The 26,199-nt window shown below is 56.7% G+C and overlaps 1 protein-coding gene across 10 annotated transcripts in view; it reads left to right on the plus strand.

Annotated features, from left to right (window-relative positions):
- The window catches only part of STIM1 (stromal interaction molecule 1), a 70,985-nt gene that overhangs the window by 39,574 nt on the left and 5,212 nt on the right, over positions 1-26,199 (plus strand). For 3 of the 10 annotated variants that reach the window (XM_038130295.1, XM_038130285.1, XM_038130267.1), the window contains 6 exons: positions 2,393-2,570; positions 6,125-6,302; positions 10,360-10,527; positions 11,933-12,033; positions 14,601-14,836; positions 20,551-20,941. In XM_038130295.1, the coding sequence (XP_037986223.1) occupies positions 2,393-2,570; positions 6,125-6,302; positions 10,360-10,527; positions 11,933-12,033; positions 14,601-14,836; positions 20,551-20,941 (1,252 nt within the window). Of the gene's footprint in view, positions 1-2,392; positions 2,571-6,124; positions 6,303-10,359; positions 10,528-11,932; positions 12,034-14,600; positions 14,837-17,133; positions 17,215-20,550; positions 20,942-23,332; positions 23,352-26,199 lie in introns of all 10 variants that reach the window. The other 7 variants (XM_038130240.1, XM_038130246.1, XM_038130304.1 and 4 more) reach the window with 7 other exon arrangements.

Genomic DNA, 26,199 nt, shown 5'->3' on the forward strand with positions numbered 1-26,199 from the left:
GGAGCTTCTCCTCTCCAGGTGAGCCCCCCCAGATCTCCCAGCCTGGCTGCAGCCCTGGGGCTCCTCTGGGCTCTCTCCAGCAGCTCCTGCTGTTGTGTCCCAGGGCTGGAGGCTCTGCAGGTGCAGCTCTGCTGCTTTTGAGCTTGGGACAGAACTTTCTGTAATTTAATCTCTTTCCCTGCTGCTCCTGTGCCCTGGGCCAGAGACCGAGGGCACTGTGGCAGGGCCTCAGATTGTTCCTGTGCAGTCGATTGTGATTTAAATCCTCTGGGTTTGTCCCTGGCCCGCAGCAGGGCTGCCACAGCCTGTTCTGCACCCGTGTGGCCGTGGCTGCTCCCAGCAGCAGGCAGACCTGAGCTCACCTTGCGCTGCGAAGGCTGCAGGAAAAGCCACGTGCACCATGGAAAGCAGACTTCTCCACCTTTCTCATTTCCTTTTTTTTGGGAAAGGAGGAGGGAGGACAGGCACAGTTTTATCTCAGACTGATTGTTCTGCTCAGCTGCAGGACTTGGTGTCCTGCTGGGTTTGCAGCTCTGCCTGGGCTTGGTGTTTGAAAGAAGTGAAATGACTGAACAAGGGGGAAGGTCTGGAGCTGCAGGAGGGTTGGTTGGGATTAGAGACCAGAAAAGAGCATCTACAGTGAAGGTGAGAAAATGGAGTGCTCCCAGGGCTGGAGCCCCTCTGCTCTGTGGGGCCAGGAGCCAGGGAATGGCTGCCAGTGCCAGAGGGCAGGGCTGGGTGGGATCTTGGCAATGAGGAATTGTTCCCTGGCAGGGTGGGCAGCCCTGGCACAGGGTGCCCAGAGCAGCTGGGGCTGCCCCTGGATCCCTGGCAGTGCCCAGGGCCAGGCTGGACCCTGGGGCTGGAGCAGCCTAGCACAGGGGAAGGTGTCTCTGCCCTGGCAGGGGTGGCCCTGGGTGGGCTTTGAGGTCCCTCCCAACCCAAGGCATTCTGGCATTCCATGCTTCTGCATTCCCATCCGAGCTGGGTTTTCCTCAGGGGTTCCTCGTGCCCGTGTCTTTGGCCAGGGCTGGTGCAGGGGAAGGATGTGTGCCGTGCTGGACTCCCAGCTGGAGCTGAGCACAGCTGGCACCAGGGCAGCACGGGGACCAGGTGGGGTGGGGCTGGCAGGGAATGGCCCCAGGGGCAGGAGAGCGGGGCTGTGGGAGGGTGGAACACGAAGCACTCTGCAGATGGGAGCTGCTGGGGCTGGGGCTGAGGGATGTGCAGGCACTTGCCAGGATCTGCTCCCTCGGAAGAGGATGTTGTGCTAATCCATCCGGAGGGGGAGCGGGGCCAGCGCTCACCTTGTTTCGTTCTGGAGTTGGAGTTACTCTGGGTGTGTTTGCAGGGAGTGAGGGATCACAGCTGCTGGGGCAGATGGTGCTTCCCTCTCTCCTGGGCCTTGGGGAGGCCTCCTGTCCCTCTCCCTCTGAGGGGAAGCCTCTGCATCGCGGGCAGGGAGCAGCAGCCCTGTCCCACGTGTCCATCCAGGCCAGTCCGTGCTGTGCTCTGCCTTCCCAATTCGAGTTTCCATCTCCCAGGTCCCCTCCTGTGTCCCCCCAGCCCTGCCAGATGTGTGCTCAGAGAACAGCTTGGCTTGGGAGGGGCTTCATCCCCTGCCTAATGCACCCCTGCCATGGCAGGGGCACCTTCAGAGCCGCAGCTTCTCTGGGCACCCTGTGCCAGCGCCTGCCCTGCAGTGCAGGTATTTTTTCCCTGTACCTGGTGTGAATTGCCTGTTGTTTGGTTCAAAACCAAACAATCGTTAGCAATCACGCTGATCATTAGGTCCCAGCTCACTAGACTGAGCTGCTCTTTCATTTGTGGCTTTTCCAGCACTCACTTGGTTGAGTTACAGGAAAACAACCTGCTTGACTCATCTTTTGGGCTTTGTTTAGCACTTGAGCCCCCACTTAATTGCTTTCATCCTCTCACGTGCATCAACACCTTTTCTTGAATTTACTGTTGGAAAAGGGAATTTCCACACTGAGTTGTGATTCTGGTGGAAAGTTTGGCAGCTTGACAGTTGGACACTTGAGCTGCCCCAGCTCTGTGATCTCAGCAGTGTTTTTCCAAGTGTTTATTTTGTTCTTAGTTACCTGTGCTGCCCTGGGAGATCACAGCCATTCTGGAGGGGTTCCTCTGTGCAGTTTCCCCTGGAGCACTTATTGCCAGGCAAATTGGAGCTGGAAGATTTGGAATTTCATCCTTTTGTTGTTGTTGTTGTGTCTCCAAATGGAATAAATGTTTTCAAGCTTCTTGTTTCCCCCTTAAATACTGACCCAGCTCAGCTTTTCCCTTGGTGAATCCTGAATCCTGGTGCAGGCAGAGCCCTTTGGAGTCCCCCCAGTGATCCTTTGGCTCCAGCAGTGTCTCTGATCTCTTGCAGTGACTCGTCACAACCACCTCAAGGACTTCATGCTGGTGGTGTCCATCGTCATCGGCGTGGGCGGCTGCTGGTTCGCCTACATCCAGAACCGCTACTCCAAGGAGCACATGAAGAAGATGATGAAGGACCTGGAGGGTCTCCACAGGGCTGAGCAGTCTCTCCATGACCTGCAGGAGAGGTAGGTTCCCACTGTCCATCCAGCTGGAGCACTCAGCCCTTCCTGCACAGTTCTGTTCCTGCAGGTTTCAGGAAATGATTGTTTCTAGCTGTCCTGGTGCCTCACGCCAGAGTCAGCCCCTTCCTGAGGGACTGGCAAAGCTGCCAGCAGCCTCTGGAGCTCAGGTAGGAGCCTAGTTCCTCCTGCAGGGACTCCTGGACCAGGCTGTTCTTTCCCAGTCACAGAACCAGGGTTCAGAGGGATCCTGGAGCTTGTCCAGTCCCACTCCTGCCACGCAATCCAGCTCACGTGGAATTTGTCATCCAAGCTTGTTTCACCTTGGCTTTTGGTGGGGAAAAATTGTGTTTGAACAGTGGGAGCAGTCAGGGATTTACACATCCCCTCTTGAATTCTTGGAGCTGTGTGGGGAAGCAATACCTGAGTTGAAGGGTGTTGCTTGGAAAGTGAAAAAAGTACATCATTTTGGAGTATTAAATAGGAATGTCTGGGCTTTTGGCACATGGATCAAATCCTGCAGTCTCAGGCCCCGGAATCAGTGCCATGGTTCCAGCAGAGCTACTGATGGGAGAGCATGCTCCAAGAGAGCCTCTGGACATGGGGATCTCCTGGGACAGGGAAGAGCCTCCAGCCATGGTGGTGACAAACCCATGGGGGGCTCTGGCAATGGAATATTTTAAGGGCAGATTTAGCAGATTTAGCAAACAACAGAGCAGGGTAATGTGGGTCTGTAACGATTATCTGTGAGGTTTCAGTGGAGTTTGGGAGGATAAACATTAACTAGGCCCTGTGAGCTGATGGCTGCATTTCCAGTGACTTCTGTGAGCATGAGTTTGATGCCAGGCCGGTCATGGGGTGTGGTGAGTGCCAGGATCCTGAGGATGTCAGGCCTGCAGCCAGCCAGCTTTTGGGAATCTGTGCAGTGCCTCCCCAGGTGTGCAGCCCCACCTCTTGCCCAGGAGCCCGTTAGAGCCTCCAGGGGTTCACCCTGCCCGTGAGTGTTGCTGGAAGATCTTCTGTTCCCCAGTGAGGTGACACCAGTGGTGTCCCTGAGGAGAGAGCTCCCAGGTGATGGAGCCACGCTGGGCACGTTCCCCTGGCACAAATCCACTCCCCTCTGTGGCTCCAGCCCACAGCTGGCTCCGCACAGCCTCGTGGAGTTTTGTCTTACAGCTTGGAAGCACTCCCAAAGAAAGTTTGATTTATTTTTCCTGCGTCTGGAAGGAGACAGGGATCCCTTCTCAGTGTCCATCCCTGGAGCAGCGGTGTCCAGGGCAGGAGGGCTCGGCTGGGTGTCACCTCCGAGCTCCAAACTGGGAATAATGTGCCTGTGGGGAGTGACCTTGGGCCCTGCTGCTGAGGGCAGAGCCGTGTAAACAAGTGGATGTTCCTGGGAAGTTCAGCTAATGCTCTAAAGCCCCTCAGGAAGAAACACAAAACCGCTGGGGCTCCTCGTCCTCCTCAGAGGGCACCGAGCTGTGCTCAGGGACTGCGAGGCGAGCTGGGGCCTGGGGAGGCCTCTTGAGGGGAAATGTCCCTTCCCTTCCTCATCCTGGCCCAGCGGGGTCCAGCTGGGATCTTCAGCTGCCACAGGAACAGCGATAACTCCGGACAGCCGCAGTGCTCCGGGGCCTGGGGAGAGGTCGTGCTGCAGTTCTGCTCAGAGACTCCATCTGCAGAGCGTGCAGGGCCCTGCTGGGCTGGCTGGGTGAAGCTCCGTGCCCAGCAGCCTCGGGAAGGCACAGATGCCTCTCCAGTGCCAGTGCTGGAATCTGCTGAGCAGCTCAGACATGCTCCTGAGGAGCTGGGAGCGTTCATACCAGACCCCAGCCTTTATTCATCTCCAGAGCACCTTGGAGAACGCCCCGCAGCAGCAGCGACACTTCCCAGGCCATTAAGTGACTCATCAAGATCATCAAGTCTTGGCACATCCTACTGAAGCCTGAAGGGAGTGGGCAGGTCTGTTTTGGAGATGTGTGGATTGTGTGGAAGCTCCTGGAATTGGAGCCCCCTGGTTGCCCAGAGCAGCTGGGGCTGCCCTGGATCCCTGGCAGTGCCCAAGGCCAGGCTGGACACTGGGGCTGGGACAGTGGGAGGTGTCCCTGCCATGGCAGGGGTGGTCTCACTGCTGGTTCCTGCTGCTGGGGGTGATCTGTCCCAGCCTGCAGGAGTGAAGCCTGCAGCCTCAGGCACTGCTCCCAGCCAGGTGCAGCAGCAAGCCCTGTCCTTGTGGGAGCTTCTCCAGCCCAGCCAGGTGCCTGTGCATGGCCCCGTCCTTGCATAGTGCCCCTGCCCCACTCAGCTAAAAACGACCATAATGACTCCTCAGCTGTGCCCCCAAATCCCCGTGGCCAGGCATGAGGGGGACACGTCACCAGCGTGTCACTTGTGTGAGTGAACATCGTGTGTGGGGCCTGACAGGGCCCGGGGCTGTGCCAGCAGGGCGTGTGGGGTGTCCTGGTGACTGCAGGGCTGTGCCAGCCTGTCCCAGCTCGTGTCAGACACGTGCTTTCAGTTCTGCAGCAGCTCTTTGTCGCTGTCATCTTCACTTTGGGACAGCTCCATGTCTCTGTTGAATTCCCCTTGCTAATGGTCTTGGCCAATGGTGTCTTCCCCCTGGGACAGCTCTTGGTCTGTGTTCAGTCCCCTGGGACAGCTCTTGGGCTCTGTTCAGTTCCCTGGGACAGCTCCAGGTGGGTGCAGTGTCCCCTGGCACAGGTGCCACTCGGATCCTCTCTGCAGGTCACTGGCCCTGCCAGCCTCACAGCCTCAGCACAGGTCAGCTCCTCATGGAAGATCCCGCTGATCCATGGAGATCCAGGGTTTCATTGCTGCCATGTATTCCTGCTGATTCAGTGTGTCGTGAGGAGGAACAAGGATGTCCAGGCAGGACTGAGCCGTGTCTGGATTTGCAGGGTGTTGTGGGAGGAAGGTGGATCCATCCCCTCTGGGCGGTCTGATGTGCTCTGGCAGACCTTCCCCTGCTTTGTCTTATCAAAGTCTTCACTTTGATGACAATACTGAAAATTGAGCTTAATTTGAGACTCATTGGAGGAAATCTGGGTGTGCTGTGGGAAATGAAGAAAATGCATCCTGAGGATTTGATCAACTGATCGAGCTGACACCGGGCAGTTGACAATTTCCTTTCTTCCCAGCCGTGGTGAACTGTCTCCCTGCCATCTCCGTGGGCACAGCAGGGCAGGGCTGGCTCTGGAGAGCAGGGCAGGGCTGGACCTGGACCTGATGGCAGAGCAGAGATGGTTCTGGTGGGCAGAGCAGAGCACAGGGCTGGTTTTGGTGAGCACAAGGCTGGCTCAGGAGGGCAGAGCAGAGCACAGGGCTGGTTCTGGAGAGCAGAGCACAGGGCTGGTTCTGGAGAGCAGAGCACAGGGCTGGTTTTGGAGAGCACAAGGCTGGTTCTGGAGAGCAGAGCAGAGCACAGGGCTGGTTTTGGAGAGCAGAGCAGGGCTGGCTCTGGAGGGCAGCCCCGTCCTGGCTCCCTGCAGGGCTCGGGGAGCTGGCCCAGCACTGGCCCTGGCTCTGTGTGTGTGTTGCAGGCTGCAGAAGGCGCAGGAGGAGCACCGCTCCGTGGAGGTGGAGAAGGTGCACCTGGAGAAGAAGCTGCAGGACGAGATCAGCATTGCCAAGCAGGAGGCACACAGGCTGCGGGAGCTGCGCGAGGGCACTGAGAACGAGCTCAGCCGCCAGAAATACGCCGAGCAGGAGCTGGAGCAGGTGAGGGCTCACCTGGGGCAGGCACCCGCACAGAGACATGGCACTGAGGGCACTGCTGCTGCATCCCTCTGGGCAATCACAGAAGCACACAATGGCTGCGTTGGGAGCGCCCTTAGAGCCCACCCAGTGCCACCCCTGCCATGGCAGGGACACCTGCCCCTGTGCCAGGCTGCTCCAGCCCCAGTGTCCAGCCTGGCCTGGGCACTGCCAGGGATCCAGGGGCAGCCCCAGCTGCTCTGGCAATTCCATCCATGCCCACCCTACCAGGGAACAATTCCTCATTGCCAAAATCCCGTTTAACACTGCCTTCCTTCAGCTTTAAGCCATTCCCTCTGTCCTGTCCCCCATGCCCTGGAAATTGTCTCTCTCCAGGTTTCCTGGGGCTCCTCCAGGCCCTGCAAGGCCACCCTGAGCTCAGCCCAGGCCATGCAGGCTCTCTTTATTTGTGTTCATGGTTTTAGGACGGATTTAGAATGAGGTCAGTTATGCTTTCCATTTTTTCTTGTGGATCAGAGGGTGTGTAAGGGTTGGAACAGCCCTCTGAGACCATCCAGTCCAGCCCAGCACGGCCAAGGCCACCACTGACCATGTCCCCAGTTGCCACATGCTGTTCAATCCCTCCATGGGTGTGACTCCAGCACTGCCCTGGGCAGCCTGTGCCAGGGCTGGAGAACCCTTTCCATTAGGAAACTTTCCCTGTATCCAACCTTAACCTCCCCAAACCTACAAGGAAGTCCAAACCCACAATCCCAGTAGCTGCTTCCTGTCTCACCTGAGGGACAATTCTCACCTGGCTGCAAGTGACAGATCAGTTTCAATGAGACTGGATCCAGAGCTGCACGAGCCAGGCAGGTTCCTTGGATGTTCCAAGGCCATGTGTCCTCCCAGCTGCGTCCAGTCTTTTTTGCCACCCTGGAGGATGGGGAGGAAACCAAGGCAGGAATCCAGGGCTTCCCCAGGCAAGGCAGGACCAGGTGTCCTGGGAGCCCCGGGGCAGTGCAGGGGGACAAACAGCAAATTCCCTTCCTGCCTGGGAGTGCAGCAGCCCCGAGCCCCTCAGGAGTGCTCCTACCCATCCTCCTGTGGCCAGCCAGCCTCTCCACGGGGCCTGGGGTGTCCCTGCTGGCACGGACAGACACGGGGGCAGTGTGCTTTGGGCACCAGTGGGGCTGGGTGCCCTGGGCCCCGGCTGGCTGCCGGCTCTGGAGCTGCCCAGCTCTCACCCTGCCCTTGCCCTGCGTTCCCATCAAGGAGCCCAGGAGCTGATGTGAGCTGTGCGGGTGCCCAGGCCGTCGGGAGGTGAGTACTGCAGTGTCCCACAGCACCGTGTGACCGTAACCCCAGCACCGCCCCCGCCGCTCCAGGACACTCGTGACATTAACCTGTCACCCCCTGTGACCCCACAGCTCCTCCAGCTCAGCAGAGTCCCTGCTCCCAGGGAGCATTAACCTAGACCTCCTCTGCACCAGGCTTCTGGTCACCCAAGCCACGCTGCAGGGTTTGGATGGTCCTGCTGGAGCTGGCTGTGCGGGATGGAGAAGTGTCCTGTTCCCAGGATCTTCATCCATCCCTGCCTCCTCACTGGGTCACCCTCCACAGACCCCAGTCATGGACCCAGAGAACACTGAGAGAGTTGTGGAACAGAATCCCAGGCTGGTTTGGGCTGGAGAGACCTTAAACCTCATCCCACCCCACCCCTGCCATGGCAGGGACACCTTCCCCTGTGCCAGGCTGCTCCAGCCCCAGTGTCCAGCCTGGCCTTGGGCACTGCCAGGGATCCAGGGATGGAATTCCATCCCAGCCCCTGCCCACCCTGCCAGGGAACAATTCCTCATTGCCAATATCCCATCCAGCCCTGCCCTCTGGCACTGGCAGCCATTCCCTGGCTCCTGTCCCTCCTTGTCCCCAGTCCCCTCTGCAGCTCTCCTGGAGCCCCTTCAGGCCCTGCCAGGGGCTCTGAGCTCTCCCTGGAGCTTCTCCTCCCCAGGTGAGCACCCCCAGCTCTCCCAGCCTGGCTGCAGAGGGGCTCCAGCCCTGGGGCAGCTCCGGGGCTGCTCTGGACGGGCTCCTGGAGCTCCACACCCTCCTGCTCTTGGGCCCCAGGGCTGGAGGCACTGCAGGTGGGGTCTCACCAGGGCAGAGCGTAACTTTTGTATAAATTCCCTTATAAATTGTTGCTCTTAGTGATCCTAATGGGGTCCTAAAGGTCTTCCCAGGAGAATGAAAACACACAAAATAACTCCTGTTTGCACGGATTCCCTGCAGAACCACCAGAGTTTGGGTTGTGGACACTCATTTTAGCCACTGGTCCTTGCCTGTTCCACAGCACTTCCCTGTCCCACCACCTCCTAAAAACATTGTTCCTGTGAGTGTTGTGAGCACTCCTCTACCCCAACCAACAGACTTCCTACCCATGTTTTTCCATATTCCCAAATCCCAGATGCCTGTGGGTGATGGTCAGAGTTCTGCTGAGGTGGGACCAGCACCTGGCTGGTGCTGCTGGTGTCTGATGGGAAAAGCCAGGGAAAACCAGGGCTCTGGGACTGAATTTGGCACTCTGGGGCTGATTTAGGCAGTTTGATCCTGAACAACCCTCAATCACACACAAGTGGTGCAAGTGTTTGACCTGGTGCGTGCGGTGCCTGGGGGCTGCTCCTGGATGCATGGTCCTTCTGGGTAAAACACAGAATTTCAGAGATCTGCCTGTACCCCGGGGCTCTTGGCTGCCTGAACCCCCCCGGGCTGGGCAGGGCGAGGCGTGCCCGAGTTGAAGAAGAGCACATCCAGGGAAAAGCTCCAGGGAAAAGCTCCAAGCGTGAGCAATCCTGCACGGAATCGCGGCTCTGCACCCGCCCACCGCCGCCAGGCACGGGCCGTGCCCGTGGGCCGGGAGCTGCAGGAGCAGGGCAGCTGCTGTGGGTGGGAGGCAAAGCTGTTGTGCAGAGTGGAGCCACGGCCCCCCCGAGCCCCAGCGTGCTGTGGTGGCACCGTGCCCCGTGCCTGCAGTGTGTCCTGGGGTTGGGGTGCTTCCTGCCGCTGCTCCAGGCTGGCACACCTTCCCTTCCTGCAGGGCTAGCCAGGCTCCAGGGCTGTCAGAGCCTCTCCACAGGGTGGGCACTGCAGCAGATTCATTCTTGGGGGTGTGCACCCCGAAAGGCTTTCCTGCGAGGCTGCAGTGTCCCCGACTGGCTTCTCAGCCAGTGCCTTCTAATCCTCATCTCTGTGGGGTGTCAGGGTGTGCAGGAGCCTGGGCTGGGGTGGAAGGAGACACCCCAGGAGTGGCTGATCCAGCCAGGCTGTTTCTTTTCCTGACCAGCAGCACATGTTTTGTGTCTAAATATTTTTCTCACTTTCTGCAGTGTGGAAGTTGTCTCCTGACGAGCTCCCTGGGCTTGGCTCGGAGCTGTGGTGAGACAGGGATTGCCTGTCAGGGGTTCTGCCTCCGCAGGGGGATCTGGGGGATTTACAGACAGGCAGCAAGCTCTGCAGAAACCCCAGAGCACCCTCTCTGCGAGCCTAATTCCCTTTGAACCGCCTCGTGCGCCGGGCCGTGGGCTCCAGAGGGTTTTCCTGGGGCTCCTGGTGACGTGGAGGGGTCAAGAGGGAGCTCAGCATGGTGCTGGCTGGGAACTTGTGGGCAAGGAGCTCAGCTCTGGGGTGGCAGCAGTGGTCCGTGGGAGGTTCTGGTGCTCAGAGCACAGTGCTGGCTGGGAATTTCTGGGCAAGGAGCTCAGCTCTGGGGTGGCAGCAGTGGTCCGTGGGAGGTTCTGGTGCTCAGAGCACACGGTGCTGGCTGGGAATTTCTGGGGAAGGAGCTCAAGGAGCTGTAGGGTGGCAGCAATGGTCCGTGGGAGGTTCTGGTGCTCGGAGCAGCAGCCCTGCCGTGCGGGTGGCTCCTCTCCTGCAGCCCTCAGGATGCCACCACTCCTCCAGAGGAGTTTCCTGCTGCCAGGACTGCTGCAGCTGCCTGGGAAGGGGTTGGCAGCAGAGGGGGATGAGCTGTGGCAGGGCTGTGTCCCCGTGGCTGCTCCACGGTGTCCCGGGCGCCTCTCCCCAGGTGCGGATGGCGCTGAAGAACGCGGAGAAGGAGCTGGAGTCCCACTGCAGCTGGGCTGCCCCCGAGGCCCTGCAGAAGTGGCTGCAGCTGACCCACGAGGTGGAGGTGCAGTACTACAACATCAAGAAGCAGAACGCAGAGAAGCAGCTGCTGGTGGCCAAGGAAGGGGTGAGAGCTGGGTCCCTGGGGAGGTCTGGGGGTGCAGCCTGCAGAGCTGGTGTCTCTGCACCTGCTTGGTTTGGTGGCATCCTGGAATCCCAGAGTGGCTTGGGTTGGGAAGGACTTCGAAGTTCATCTCATTCCATGGGCAGGGACACCTTTGATTTTATCCCAGGCTGCTCCAGCCCCAGTGTCCAGCCTGGCCTTGGGCACTGCCAGGGATCCAGGGGCAGCCCCAGCTGCTCTGGGAATTCCATCCCAGGGCCTGCCCACCCTGCCAGGAACAATTCCTCATTGCCAAGATCCCATCCAGCCCTGCCCTCCCTCAGCTCAAGGGCAGTTTCTCTCTTCATGCCCTAAGTTTGTATCTTGTAAAAGTGCAGCACAAGAGAGGTGTGAGCACGGGCTGAGGATGAGGATGGTGCTCCTGAGCCGTGGGCTCTCAGGGTGGGCAGGTCCCACCCTGGGTGCTGCTGGAGCCCTGGGGATCTGGGGCAGGGATTGCTGCCCTGGGTGCTGGGTGAGCAGAAGGCTTAGCCCCTCTCAGCATCATCCCTGCTCCAGGTGATGAGCGTGCACAGGCAGTGGAATCCCAAGGTCCTGAATCATCCCTGCATTCCCAAGCTGGGGTTTCGTGTGCCAGCCCTGAGGGATGAGCCCAGGGAGCTGTTGTGACTCGTCCTCGTCCCCATGGCCATATGGAGCAGAGCTGGCAGCAGGGAAAGCTGTCTGCCTTAATCTGCTTTGATTGGGAACATTTGAACATTCCAACAGTTTTCCCTTGGCTGTGTCAGTTCTTGCACCCACGTCCTTGGCTCTCCTGAGTGCCGGGTTCCTGCACTGGAGCTGGGAGTGGAGGAGCTGTGGGAGGAGGCTTTAATGTTTGATACAATGGCACAAACAACCTCAAACCAGAAATCCTCCTCAGCCCACACCCTGGGGTGTGTTTGGTGGGTATTCACAGGAGAGACCAGCCAATGTGCCAGAGCCCTTCCCTGAGCGAGGTACCTGGCTCATGGAATCATGGAATGGTTTGGGTTGAGAAACCCTCGGAGCCCTTCAAGTCCACCTATTCCCCAAGCAGTGCCAAGGCAGCCCCTGCCCCATGTCCCCAGCTGCCGCATCCACAGGGCTGTGAGATCCCTCCAGGGATGGGGACTCCAGCTCTGCCCTCAAAGTTCAGCCTTCCCTCTGATTTTTGGGAAACTGGGAGCATGAAATCCCCAACCTGCTGCTTGCTGCTGGGGAATTCCTCACCCAGTGTCAGGGAGAGCATTCCTCAGTACCACCACCATTCCCCCATGTGCAGGCAGCTGCAGGGGCTGCTCCTGCCTCAGCCCATCCAGGATGTCCCTGGCTTGGAGGGAACTTCAGGTTGTCTTCTCGCCGTGACCGTTCTCTGTTGATATTCCAGGCTGAAAAGATCAAAAAGAAGCGAAACACCCTTTTTGGGACATTCCACGTTGCGCACAGCTCCTCTCTGGATGATGTGGATCATAAAATCTTAACTGCAAAGTGAGTGTCTGCTCAGCACCTCCCTCTTCATCCCTCCCTGTGCCAGGCAGGAGTGTCCTCAGCTCTGCAGGGGCTTTGGGGCTCGTTTGGCTGAACTTCCCTTGTCCTCAGTCCCCTGGGCTTGGACGTGCTCCTCTTCTTCAATACCCTTCTGATTTTACCTGTGAGAAACGGGATCACAGGGACAGGGGGCAATTAAAAGTCCTGCCTAAATGAGGTTCCAGGAGGCTGCAGGATGCCTGAGGGATTCTCATGGAATGGCTTGAGCTGGGAGGGACCCCAAATCCCACCCAGTGCCACCCCTGCCGTGGCAGGGACACCTTCCCCTGTGCCAGGCTGCTCCAGCCCCAGTGTCCAGCCTGGCCTTGGGCACTGCCAGGGATCCAGGGATGGAATTCCATCCCAGCCCCTGCCCACCCTGCCAGGGAACAATTCCCGGTTCCCAAGCTCCCATCCAGCCCTGCCCCGTGGCACTGGCAGCCATTCCCCTCGTTGTTATCCCTGGATACTGCATCTGTTAATTGCTGAGTTCCTGGAGTTGCAATGAAAAGTGTCTCCAGTGTCAGGATGCGCAGCTGACCCCACTGACCCTCACATCCTCCTGCTCTTTCACTATGTAGGCTCTGTTAATAGTTTAGTTATTTGCTGAATGTTCTGGAGTAAACAAGGTGCTGTGATTAGCAGCACAGCTACAGTGCAACCAGCAGCACAACGAGAACAGCTGTACAATAGTGGTACGATAGTACAACTGTTATGATGACTAAAATGTATAAATTCATTTTTAAAGGGTTTTTTTGTTTATGATGTCAAATTTTGTTTATTAAATCAACTGTTCCACTGAGTTTTATCAACTTTAATTTTTAATACGAGAACAATAGTTGTACAATAGTACAGCTGTTATAGTTGTGCAATAGTGCAACTATTACGTTGACTAAAATGTTCACTTTTAAAGTTTCTTTTACTTATGATGTTAAATTATATCTATTAAATCAACCATTTAACTAAGGTTTATTATCAACTTTAATTTTTAATACAACAATAGTTGTACAATATCATAGTTGTACTACTAGTTGTGCAATAGTACAACTATTATGATGACCAAAATGTATAAATTTGTTTTTAAAAGCTTTTTTTTAGTTACGATGCTAAATTTTGTTGATTAAATCAATTATTTAACTAAGATATATTATCAACTTTCATTTTTAATACAACAACAATAGTTGTACAATAGGACAACTATTACGATGACCAAAATATATAAATTCACATTTTAAAGTTTTTTTACTTGCGATGTTAAATTTTATTAATTAAATCAACTATTTAACTAAGTTTTATTATCAGCTTCAATTTAACTAATTTATTATAAACACTTTGGCTGAGATGTTTTCGTGAATAGATTCTGAGTGATTAGACATATTTATATAATAAAGTTACCTATATAATTATATTTTTATATATTTAAATTATATATTTATTTATAATTATATATTTATTTATAATTATATATTTAAATATATAATATATGTTTTATATATTGTATATAGTATATATAATATTTGTTATGTATATTATATATACTATATATATTTTATATATAGTATATATACATATATATGCATACATATACATAAAATATATATATATACATATACATATACATATACATTATATATATACATACATAAATATGTATAAATAAAAAAATATACTTATATATTTATATATAGCTATAGAAATAATGCATAATTAATATACAAATTAATATATAATTAATTACAGTTAATTAGATAATTTAATTAATTAAATAATTATGTAGTTAATTAACTAATTAAAATAATAGTTAATATATGATTAATATATAGATAATATGTAAAATATATAATGATATTAACAAATATATATGTAGTGTCTAATTATATATTTATTTATCTATATAAAGATAATTTATATAAATAAATATATAAATAAATAAATATAAAAATATATATTATATAAATATATATTTATATGATAAATATATAAATCTATAATATATATTTTTATATTTATATATGCACACATATATACATATATTAAAAATTATAATATTTAAAATTATGTAATTAATTAACTAATTAAAATAATAGGTAATATATAATTAATATATAGCTAATATGTAAAATATATAATGATATTAACAAATAAATATGTAGTATCTAATTATTTATTTATCTATGTAAAGATAATTCATATAAATAAATATATAAATAAATATATAAATATATATTATATAAATATATATATTTATATAATAAATATATAAATCTATAATATATATTTATATACATATATAATAAATATATAAATCTATAATATATATATATTTATATACACACACACACACACATATATATATACACACATACACATATACATATATATATATAAAATTATTATATTTTTAAAAAATCTCCGTGTCCGTGTGCTGATGGCAGCAGGTCCCCTGCAGCCGTGCTGCTGCGTGGCGGGTGTGTGGGCGGCGGTGTCGGCGCCGCCCGCATGTGCCCGTGTCCCCGTGCTGTCCCCAGGCAGGCGCTGAGCGAGGTGACGGCGGCGCTGCGCGAGCGGCTGCACCGCTGGCAGCAGATCGAGCTGCTCTGCGGCTTCCAGATCGTCACCAACCCCGGCCTGCACTCGCTGGCCTCGGCCCTCAACATCGACCCCGCCTGGATGGGCACGCCCCGGCCCAACCCCTCCCACTTCATCATCACCGACGACGTGGATGACCTGGACGAGGAGCTGGTGTCACCCATGTCCATACAATGTAGGCGGCCCTGGGAGCGGGGGGATCCCTGGGAACGGGGCAGTGGGGGATCCCTGGGAACGGGGCTCTGGAAGTTCCCTGGGGAAGTGGGGGCTCTGGGGGCTTCCTGGGAATGGGGAGCTCCCTGGGAATGAAGGATCTCCTTGGAAATGGGGCAATGGGGAAGCTCCCTGGGAATGGGCAAGCTCCCTGGGAATGGGGGCTCTAGGAGTTCCCTGGGAATGGGAGAGCTCCCTGAGAATGGGGAAGCTCCCTGGGAATGGGGCAATGGGGAAGCTCCCTGGGAATGGGGCAATGGGGAAGCTCCCTGGGAATGGGGCAGTGGGGGAGCTCCCTGGGAATGGGGAAGCTCCCTGGGAATGGGGCAATGGGGAAGCTCCCTGGGAATGGGGAAGCTCCTTGGGAATGGGGCAATGGGGAAGCTCCCTGGGAACGGGGCTCTGGCGGCTCCCTGGGAACGGGGCTGTGTGTGCTGGGCTTGGGGGCTGTGGCACAGAGCAGGCTGGATCCGTAGTGCACCTGTATCAGGAGGGGTTCATTGATCCGAGTTGGGGTTCCCAAGCCCAAAGGCCACAGCTGGTCCATCAGGGTCAGGAGCATCCCTAACAGGCCAGGCCCCACTGCTGGGGTTGTTGGGAGCCTGGTAATTCCAGCATGAGTGCTAATTTAGGAATTAATTATCATCATTTCATTCTATCTGTGCTGTTCTGGGCAACGCAGTGATTTAAGCATTTACCAAAAACCCAACCAAAGGCATGGGTAGCCATGGCAGTGGGACAGGAAAAGGGATTATCCCAAAGTCCCCTTGGCCTGAGCACCTTTTTGGGGTTTAAAGGACTCAAGGTGCCCTGTCCTGAGGCACAGCTGGACCTGCCTCCTGCAGCATTCCGGGTGGGAGCAGCACGGGACCTGTTAAACACTCCCTGCAGGCTGCCCCAGCTCCCAGCTGAGCAGGGCTTGGGCTCAGCCAGGGCCACCTCCTGTCCCTCTGTTGGTGACAGAGAGCATCACTCCCAGGGTGGCTGTCCCTGCTCTGCCAAGCCCAGACCCCACGGAGGGAGGGCTGAGCGTGGATCACCCTGTGCCTGTGACCCCCCAGCTGCTGGAATTAGTGTCACAGGGCTGGGTGGCACTGTCACCTTCTCTGCAGCAGCCGGGAGCCAGCCCTGGCTGCTGTTCCTGCCTGCAGCTGGTCCAGGCCCTGCCTTGCTCCTCCCCAAAGGGCATTTTCCAAATAGCTTCCCCTTGGGTAGAGCAGGGACAGGGCCTCGGGGCACAGGAGCAGCACCTGGCAGGGCACTTTCATGGAATCATGGAATCACAGAGTGGATTGGCTTGGAAGGACCTTAAATCCCACCCAGGGCCCCCCCTGCCATGGCAGGGACACCTTCCCCTGTGCCAGGCTGCTCCAGCCCCAGTGTCCAGCCTGGCCTGGGGCACTGCCAGGGATCCAGGGGCAGCCCCAGCTGCTCTGGGCCACTCTGGACAATTCAATCCAAGCCAGGGCTGTCTGGGGGAGCAGGAGGGAGCAGCAGAAGGCTCTCAGGGTGGGCACTGCAGCAGCCTGTGTGCCAGGCCCACGTCCCCTCAGCCCGGGGGAGGTCTGGGGCAGGTGCTGAGGGGGGCTCAGGGCAGGGCCTGGAGGCTTTGGGTAGGGCAGGAGGAAGGGGGGTACCTGTGTGCTCCCAGGGCTCTGCAGACACGGGGGCTGGAGCCACAGTTTGTGGGGTCAGCTGTGCTTGGGGACATTAAAGCTTCAGGGAATGGAGGCATCCTGCTCCTTGTCATTGCCAGTCACCGTCAGCATCCAGCTGGACATCTCTGATCCAGCCCTGCCCAGCCCCAGCTGGGCACTGATGGCAGGGATGCTTGCACGGTCCCAGGTGACACCTGAGGACCTGAGCTGCCCAGGTGTGAACCTCCAGCCCCGACTTCAGCCTCAGCTTCTCGGCACTTGAGACACCTCGAGTGAGACATTTCCAGGGAGCACTTGCAGTTCCATCATCCCAGGGCTGGGCAGAGAGCCTGCCCACCCTCCTGCCCACCTGTGTGCCCAGCTGCTCACCTGCCTGCCCCCTCCTCCCTGCAGGTGACACACCTGTAGCAAGCGCTGGGCACTCCAGTTCCCAAAGCAAGGGAGCCTTTCCCTGTAGGATTTCCTTCCTTTGTGTACAAACCCTGCCTCGGGGGAGCAGTGCTGAGTTTCTCCTGCCCAGGTGTGTTGCTGAGGACCCGTGGTGCTTCTCCCAGTAAATCCCATCTCTCTCTTTCCTGTTCCCTCCTGGCTGCCCCCCCAGATGCAGCCTGGCTTTTCGGGCGCAGGTTCAGCGACCGCTCCTCGCTGTCCTCGGAGGATCAGTCCCTCTGGAAATACCCTGGTTTGGTTCTCTTCAATTTTATTTTCATTTTTTTATTCTGCCCTCTGGCCTTTTTCTGGACTAAAATATACATCCACCAATTTTCCATCTTTTCTGGCACGGGAACTAATGAATGTATCTGTCCTCACTGAGCCATGGCCACTGCACTAACCCCGGGAAGAGTCCGGTGGGATGAAGAAGAATCTCAGCTGCAGCTCCCACCTGCTCCTGGGTGCACTTAGGGAATCTGGGGGTTGGACTCACTCCGTTTTACCCCTGAGGTGGAGATAAAGGACCCGGTGAGGCCAGGAGGAGGTGGCAGCATTCCCTGTCCCGTCCCACCTCATTCCATGCAGCCCCCGCCCTCCCTGCAGGTGCTGCTGGTGACGTGATCCCTCAGAATCCCTAAAAATAAACGGAGCACTCTTAGGGAAACCTGTCCCTGGAGCCCCAGTGCCCTGGGCATGGCACACAGCCTCCTGGCCTTGGCCTCCTTTGGAAGCCTGCCCTTCAGAGAGACAGAGCAGGTGGATGTGCCAGCCTCGAGCAGGGAGGGCTTTTCCTTGGGGTGCTGGGCAGGGAGTTTGGGGAATGTTGGTAAAATGTGTGTCTGGGGGGAAGGGGTGGGTCTGGGAAGCCAGGTCCCAGCCTGCTCCAGAGCTCATTGCAGGGTAAGTCTTGGACAAGGAGAGCACGAAGGTGGGAAGCACTGAGTTGGGAAAGGAGGGGTGGAACAGCAGGAAAAAATGGGGAATCCTTAGGGAAATCCCAAGGGAAAAAAAAAAACCAAACCTGTAGCAGAAACCCATCACCCCAGTGAGTTACTCTGCAGTCAGATCCCTGTGAACTCTCCACAACGAGAGTCCCAAATTGGAATTGCAGCTCTGGAGCTGAATAAAAAAATCTTGCAATAGAATAGATGGTGTAAAATTCCAAGTTCATGGATGGGCACTGTAGGGAGCAAGGAGCAGTGGGAAAGAGTGGGGTTCACCTTGGGGCTGTGGAAGCAGCCAAGTTGCCAGAATTATTCCTTCTTATTCCTTCTTCCACTGGAAATATGTCCCTGTGGATCTCTCAGTCCTGAGTCGTTCTGCCAGAGGAGCCCTGTGTGTCCAGCTGGGATTTTCCAGAGCAGGGATTGCTGGTTCTTCCATTCCCAAAGGAGCTCTCCTCCTCCTCCACTTCTGAGCTTTCCTGTCTCTGCATCTTTTTAACCCATTTGTACATTAATTTCTTATGCACATAAGAAATCCTGAGCGATCCTGAACACCTTATCTCCTGCCAAAGGAGGGTCATCTTGTGTGGAATGGCAGCCAGGGGACGGAATGAAGCCAGCTGGGGATGGAATAAAGCCAGCTGGGGATGGGGCTGCAGCCCTGGGAGCCCGCTTGCCACGATGCAGGGGAGCATTCCCAAGGCTCCAGGCAGCTGAAGGGGTCTCCCCTGGCTCTGGGGGTGACCCTGGGGGCGGGTGTGGGGCACAGGCAGCTGCTCAGGGCTTGCTGGGCTCCAGTTCCAGCCAGGTGTGAGCACAGGGCTGGAGAGATCCCCAGGAGCTTTGGAGGCAGTTCAGGAGCTGGTGTTGGGGCTCCAAAGGACATTCCCATGTGGCTCCCCAAACCAGGGGGAACTGGCAACCAGAGGAGAATATTTCTCAGGTTGAGGGTCTCTGATCAGTCACAGTGGTCCTGGAACAGGCTGGGAGCAGGTGCTGGCCACTCTTGGGCCAGTGTCACCAGTTCAGGCATGGAGGCATGAATCCCAGAAAGTCTGGCTTGGGAGTGACCCTAAAGCTCATCCCACCCCACCCCTGCCATGGCAGGGACACCTTCCCCTGTGCCAGGCTGCTCCAGCCCCAGTGTCCAGCCTGGCCTGGGGCACTGCCAGGATCCAGGGGCAGCCCCAGCTGCTCTGGGCACCCTGTGCCAGGGCTGCCCACCCTGCCAGGGAACAATTCCTGCCCAATATCCTCAACCCCGATATTTTCAACCAACCAGGGAACTGCCCCTGGATCCCTGGCAGTGCCCCAGGCCAGGCTGGACACTGGGGCTGGGGCAGCCTGGCACAGGGGAAGGTGTCCCTGCCATGGCAGGGGTGGGAAGAGATGATCTTTAGGGCCCTCCCAACCCAATCCCTGTATGATTCCATGCTGCCAGGGCTCTGCTCTGGTGCTGCCCCTGCACAGTGAACCGAGCAGAGCTTCAGCTGCCAACACTGACCTGCTCACCTGGGGCTCCTGCTTTGGGCTGTGCAGCTCCCACCCAGGCAGCAGGACTGGAGCCATGGGATGTCTGTGAGGGTGGAGTGGCCCTGGAAGTGCCCCATTCTGGCTCTCCAGGAGCCGGGTGGCGGCTCCAGGCGGGATGAATCTCGCAGCCGCTCTCTGCGTCAGGCAAGATGCTCAGATAAGGTGTTCAGAGGCACCTACATCAGCAACGCTGGAGTTCTCCGTGGGCTGGGCATTAATCCAGCATGTTCAGCACCAGCTTAAAGCTGCTTCTGCATTAAACAGGCCTTAACTGCTGGCACGAGGTGGGACAGTGCTGGTGGCACAGGGACAGTGGGATGGCGTGGTGCTGCTGGGATGGCGTCAGTGGGACTGCGATGGTGGGATGGTGTCAGTGGGGTGATGCTGCTGTGGTGGCGCGAGCGCGATGGGGATGGTGCCGTGGGATGGTGCCAGTGGGACAGGGATGGTGCCAGTGGGCCAGTGCCAGTGCGGGCGGAGCTCCGTGGGCCGGGCCATGCCCTCCCTCTCTGCTGGCTGAGCTCCACAGGCCGGGCCCTTGCTCTGTCCTGGTGGAGCTCTGCGGCTGGGCTGGGCCGTGCTCTCACACTCTCCTGGCAGAGCTCCACAGGCCGGGCCCTTGCTCTCTGCTAGCAGAGCTCCACGGACTGAGCCGTGCCCTCGCTCTCTCCTGTGGAGCTCCGCGAGCTGAGCCATGCCCTCGCTCTCTCCTGTGGAGCTCCACGGACTGAGCCATGCCCTCGCTCTCTCCTGTGGAGCTCCGCGAGCTGAGCCATGCCCTCGCTCTCTCCTGTGGAGCTCCACGGGCTGAGCCGTGCCCTCGCTCTCTCCTGTGGAGCTCCACGGACTGAGCCGTGCCCTCGCTCTCTCCTGTGGAGCTCCACGGGCTGAGCCGTGCCCTCGCTCTCTCCTGTGGAGCTCCACGGGCTGAGCTGTGCCCTCGCTCTCTCCTGTGGAGCTCCACGGGCTGGGCCGTGCCCTCGCTCTCTCCCATTGGAGCTCTGCTCTCTCCCATCGGAGCTCCGCGGGCCAGGCCATGCCCTCGCTCTGTGCTGGCGGAGCTCCGCGGGCCGGGCCGCGCCCTCACTGTCCCCCGTGTGTCGTTGCAGCTCCGGCCTTGCCCAGCACAGTCCGGCAGCGCCTGGTGGAGCCGCAGCACGGCCACGGATCGCAGAGGTTGGTAGAGAGTCTCGTGCCGGGGCAGCCCGAGGCGGGCCCCGTGGCCCCGCTGCGGGCGGGCCGAGTGTCCCTGCGCCGAATGCACAGCCTCACCTCCGGACAGTCCTTCAGCTCCGACCTGCCCGGCTCCAGCCCATCGCCTGCCTCCACCTCCTCCACCTCCTGCTCCTCATCCACCACCACCGCACCTGCTCCTGCTTGCCATGTCCACCCTATCTATTACCATCACACCACCTCTTATTTCCTCCAGATGGATTCCATCCCCGACCTGCCCCCTCCTGATGTCACCTCTGGAGTTCGCTGTCGCACTGGGAGCTTTGGGTATATTGCTGTTTCTTTTCTAGCTGCCTCCTGCCTGCCGTGCCTCACAGCTCGTGCTTGCTGGGTGCTCTTTCTCTCACGTTCCTCCCGCCCTTTTCTTTTGGGCCTTTGTTCCGTGATTTATCCGCTTTTGTTCCTCCCGCTGCTCTCCCGAGCCGCTGGAGCCTCTAAGGAGGATTCCGTGGGCCATCCCCATGCCCACGAGCTCAGTGGGGGCACCTTCCCGAGGTGCTCTGCTGTTGTTTCACTGCAGATGAGAGTTCCCAGGTGCTCGGTGTTCCGTGACCAAGGGGATGTGAGGAGGTAACAGAGCTGCTCACCAGACCTGACCTGATTTGAGGCCTGGACCTCCCGGGGGTCCTCACCAGTGAATTGCAAAGGGAACGTGAGGGGTGAGGACCGCGAGGTAGCAGCTGGAGAAATCTGGGATGGTTTTCAGAGGGGCTAGAGTGGCAGTTCAGGAACGTGTTCAGGAGTGACTGCTCTGGTCTGGTAGGGATGAGGAATGGGGGCGTTTTGGCTAGGGAATGTCTGAGGAGGGAGTTGGAGCTGCTTCTGTTGGCTTTAGCTTGGTCCCTTTCAGTTGGCATTTTTATTCATCCCAGGGACTGCTTATCCTCCATCCCTCAATGCCAGAGCTGTCCCAGTTCACAGTGCCAGTGGCAGGGAGGAGCAGGAATCCTGCCTGGTGCTCCCTGGCAGCCTGGCAGGCATGCTGTGTGTCCCAAGCACAGGATCAGGCTCCTGGGGTGGCTTTCACCCAAGTGAGATCCCATCCCACACACCCTGGTCCCGCGGGGTGCAGCCAGTCCCAAGCAGTTGTTCCCTGTGGGATCCCCCTGGGGCACTGGGGTGTGTGCCTGTGGCCTCAGGTGTGCCAAGCACTGGATGCAGGCGGTGGGGAGGCTGTGATGGAGCAGGGAATCCTGTCCCTGCCAGCTCATTCCATCTCTTTTCCATGCTTTCTCCATGGCGAAATTAGAACCGGTCTGCTGATCCTCAGTAGAGGAGCACACTGCTGGGAGAAGGCTGGAATCTCTGGGTGAGGCAGAGGAGAGGGGAAATGTCCTTCCACCATCATTTCTCCAGGCAGGGAAACATTCCCAGTCACCACATCTTCACCCATCCCAGCACGTTGTCCCGTTATCCCCTTACCTGTGGGTCCCTCTGCCCTCAGGTGCTGGGATCTCTCCTGGCTGTGTTCACAGTCTCTGGTTTGGATGTTCCACCCCCTCCCTGCCCCCCGTGTCTCCAAGCTGAGCAGCCCCAGGCACCTTCTGGAGTCTGGAATGCCGAGGGGGAAGTTCCTGCGCCTGCTCCACAGTGGAGAATTAAAGAGCAGCATCTCAGTTAATGCAGTAATGGTTGGCTGGGGATGATGAGAGGCAATGTAATTAATTAACTCCTGCCAGTGGGAGCTCAATTGCGGCTGCCCCAGTTGGACTGGGAGAAGCCGGGAATGCTGCTGGTCCCTGCTTCCATTGCCTCCCTGACTCTGCAGGAGGCAGGGCTCATCCTGGCAGCCTGGGGCTCGTGTCCTGTGTCCAGAACAGCTGTTTAAATGGGATTTGTTTCCACCGAGATCCGTGAATTCCTGCCCAGCACAAAGCCTGAGTCCCTGCAGACCCCCTGAGAGTGGCAGAGGGCAATGGGATCACAGTGTGGGGACCCCAGGCAGGGAAGGGGACGGTGCCAGAGGTGGTTAGGAGGGAGCAAGTCAGAGCCCAGCTGGTCACCACTGGGTGCCAGCAGCACTGTCCTGTCCCTGCTCCCGTGGCTAAGCCTGGCTGGTGATGCAGGAGAAGGGATGGAGTCAGAACCTCCCTCCTGGGATCTGCTCCAGCTGCACCACAGCCGGCAGCTCCCCCACCTCATCATCCCTGCTCAGCCCAGCAGCAGAAATGAAGAGTTGGGTGCCCAAGGATGTGGCTTTGTGGGGTGCTGATAATTGTTTTATCCAGCTGCATCACTAGCAGAGCCTGCTTTGGTGCATCCCTAAGAGCGCCGCTGCCGGGCCGATGGATTGCTGCTCCTCCTTGATATGGAGGCCTTTCCTTACACCCCTCAGCCTCCTGGGGAGGCAGGCAGCACGGTGGGAGCCTCAGAAAGGCCTTCCAGGCAGTCACAGCAAGGAGCAGAGCAGAGCCCCAGAGATTCCTGGCTCCCTTGGTAGGAGGAGTGTGCCGGCCTGGCGCTGGGGGCTGCTGGAGCTCCTTGCACATCCAGCAGAGCCAAGGCTGGGCAGAGCTCGCAGGAGAAACATCTCCCAGGAGCTGCCCCCCAGCAGCGAGGCTGGGGATCGCTGCCTCCGGAGTCCTGCTGGGGTTATCCTGGCAGGGAGCCTCTCCCTCAACTCCTCACTCTCTGCTTCTCTTTTGCAATTGGCTTCAGAGGATCCGGCGCCAATAAGGTCAGAGTGGCTGCGGGACCGCGGGGGAGAGGGGCTGGAGGGGCTGTGTGTGCACAGGGGTTTCTGCTGCCGGTGCCTGCCTCAGGGGGAGAAAACCCATGGAGATGGGAGTGTAGCACCAAATGCCCGTGCCCAGGCCCTTCTCCAACCAGGAAGGGAGGCGGCAGCCCAAGCTCGGGGCAGGGAGAGAGTCAGGAATGCAGGGAAATGAGTAATTCACAGCTCTGGCAGGGTGGAAGGGAGGAGGCTGCTGTTGGGTGTGCGTTGGGGCTGCACCAAGCTCAGCCCCGCAGCAAATTTGGGACTTTGCCTTAAGAAAAGCCTTGGTCCCTGGTGCCACACGCACGGAGCCCAGCAGCTGAGGGTGCTCCGAGAGGCAGGCACAGGGATGAGGCAGCCAGGGCTCTCTGGCTGCTGGAGCACACCCAGGGCAGCTCCTGGCCGTGCCAGGCTGGACCCCAGTGGGAACACCCAGAGAAATCCCTCATGGGCTGCAGGGCTGGGGAAAAATAGGTGTTTGTTCTCCATCCTCCTCCTGCTCCTCCCCTGCTCCTCTTCCACTCCCAGGCTTCCTGTACTCCAGGCTTTCCTTACTCCATGCTTTGCTCTCTGCTTCTTTTGTTCACCATCCCCATCTCCTCACCCTCCCTCCCTCCCTCCCGGCTTGGGCGAATCCTGGTGGGGCGGGAGAGAGCCAGGAGGAAGCAGATCCATCCTGCCTCAGGCAGGGTCTCTCTGTGGAGGTGCTGGAGTGCCTGGATCCATGGAAAAGGGCAGGGAGCACTGCTGGCATGGAGGAAGGCTCGGGCTCCCAGGTATTTCCCTGTCCAGGAGGGATGAGCTGTCAGGGGCTCCTGCTGCTCCACAAAAACACTCCTGATCCCTTCCTGGGATCCCATCAAGGCCAGCCTGCCCTGGGATAGCTTTTCCTCTTGAAAGTGTGCTGGAACAGTTCAGGAGCATAATCCTCATGGACATCAGTGGGATATAGGCCAGGACTTGCTGAGCCTCATCCAGGATGATGGCAGTATCCTGGGAATTCTCTTTCCTCCCCCTTGTCCTGACATGGACTCAGGAGTGTCCACTCCTCTTGCTGCCTCTGACCCAGCCAGTGTGATCCCAGGAATCCTGTCCCTGCTGTCGTGCACTTCTTGTGGGAACCACCAGGAAAAAGTTCATTTGGGGCTGAAGAAAATCCCAGCAGTTCCTGGCTATTGGAGTTCAGCTCCCAGAATCAGCCTGCGGGTGCCCCAGTAGGAATGCAGAGGTCCCTGTGCCTGTGCCAGGTGTCCCTTGCATTGTCCCTGCTGTGGTGGGTGTGTCCTGTGTCCCAGGATGTCCCCAGAGCCTGGCACATCAGAGTGGGCGCTGCTGTCACCAGCTCTTCCCTGTGTCCTTCCTGACTTGCAGCTGAGAGATGGTGCCTGAGCAGAGTAGGAATATCTGGGAATTGTGTGCTCCTGGGCATCAGCTCCTTCAGTCCCCCCGGACGAGCCCAGGGGATGAACTGGGGCTCCCAGGAGGTGGAACCCATGTGGTGCCTCCACTCCAGATGGATCCCAGAGAACAGCCCCCCCAGGAGCGGGGACACGGACCCTGGGCTGCAGCCAGAGCGGTCCCAGGAGGTGACACAGTGGCCGTGGTGTCACCGAGGCCCTGCCCACCTCCTCCAGCTGTCCTGGGATCGGGTTCCCAGTCTTCTCTCCGGGCAGAAGATCCTCCTGGAGCAGAGCATGGCTCTCCATCTGCCGTCGTCATTTTCTGCGCCCGCTGCAGGGCCGCTTTGGTCCCTGCTGCACTGGGACCTGCCAGGCTTGCAGGAGAGGGAGCAGCGCCCTCTTCACACATCCTTGGAGTCTCCTCAGTCGGAAGGAAATCCGTTTTCTCCTGTATTTGCTGCCCTCTTGCTGTTTGAAAGGATTACTGTCACCGACCTGACCGGCTCTCTCCCTGTGGGGTTGTGGCAGCAGAAGGGATGGGCTGGATTTCCCAGGAAAGAAGATTCTGTGGTGGAGCTGGGGCACTGCCTGTGAAGGGAGCGGGTGTTGCTGTGCCCCCATCCCCAGCCAGGGCTCACGGGTCCCTCAGGGCTGTCCCTCGTCCTCCCTGAGTCCAGAGTGGGCACTGCATTCCTGCCAGGATCTGATCCTGCCTGGCCCTGGCCCTGGCCCTGCCCAGCACCGTTCCCATGCCAAGGTTCTGCCCCACAGCCTGGCTCCTTGTCCAGCTCTGCTGGACCCAGCGCCGGCCGCTCCCGGCCTTGGGCTGGGGCCAGCCCCTGCAGCCAGAGGCTGCTTTGTTCTCCTGGAAAGGGGCACTTCAGGGATTTGTGGAGGACATAAACCTCTGGAACTGGATGTTCAGCAAGGGCTCAGCATGTGCAGGTGAGGGCTTCTGCCATCTTCCCTGGGAGAGGAGTGTCCAGGCAGGAATTCCCAGCAGGAACCCCCTTTGCAGGTGTGGTAAGCCATGGGAAGAAACATTTGGGAAGGGCAGGAGATTCCTGAATTCCTTGAAGGAGCTGGAGGCTGCGATGGCAGTGACATTCTGCCTGCGGGCACTGGCAGCATCCCGAGGTGTCCCAGCCCAGGCTGCGGGTGTGTCCACGTTCTGGGAGTCAGCTCCAGCACCCCGAGTTCAGCCCCGCTGTTCCATGGCTGCTGCTGTTCCCCAGTGACAGCCGTGGGCCACCAGCCGTGACGGTGACCTTTGCAGTATCCACTGGTGGCTCCACACGTGTGACGATGGCACTTGTGTCCCTTGGAGGGGCTCCAGCTGCCCTCTCAGAATAACCTGGGATCTCACACCGTTGGATTGTTCGTTCTCCTGGCAGCTCGGACACCGGCCA

This window comes from Motacilla alba, chromosome 1, assembly GCF_015832195.1.
Source record: "Motacilla alba alba isolate MOTALB_02 chromosome 1, Motacilla_alba_V1.0_pri, whole genome shotgun sequence".
NCBI lineage: Eukaryota > Metazoa > Chordata > Aves > Passeriformes > Motacillidae > Motacilla > Motacilla alba.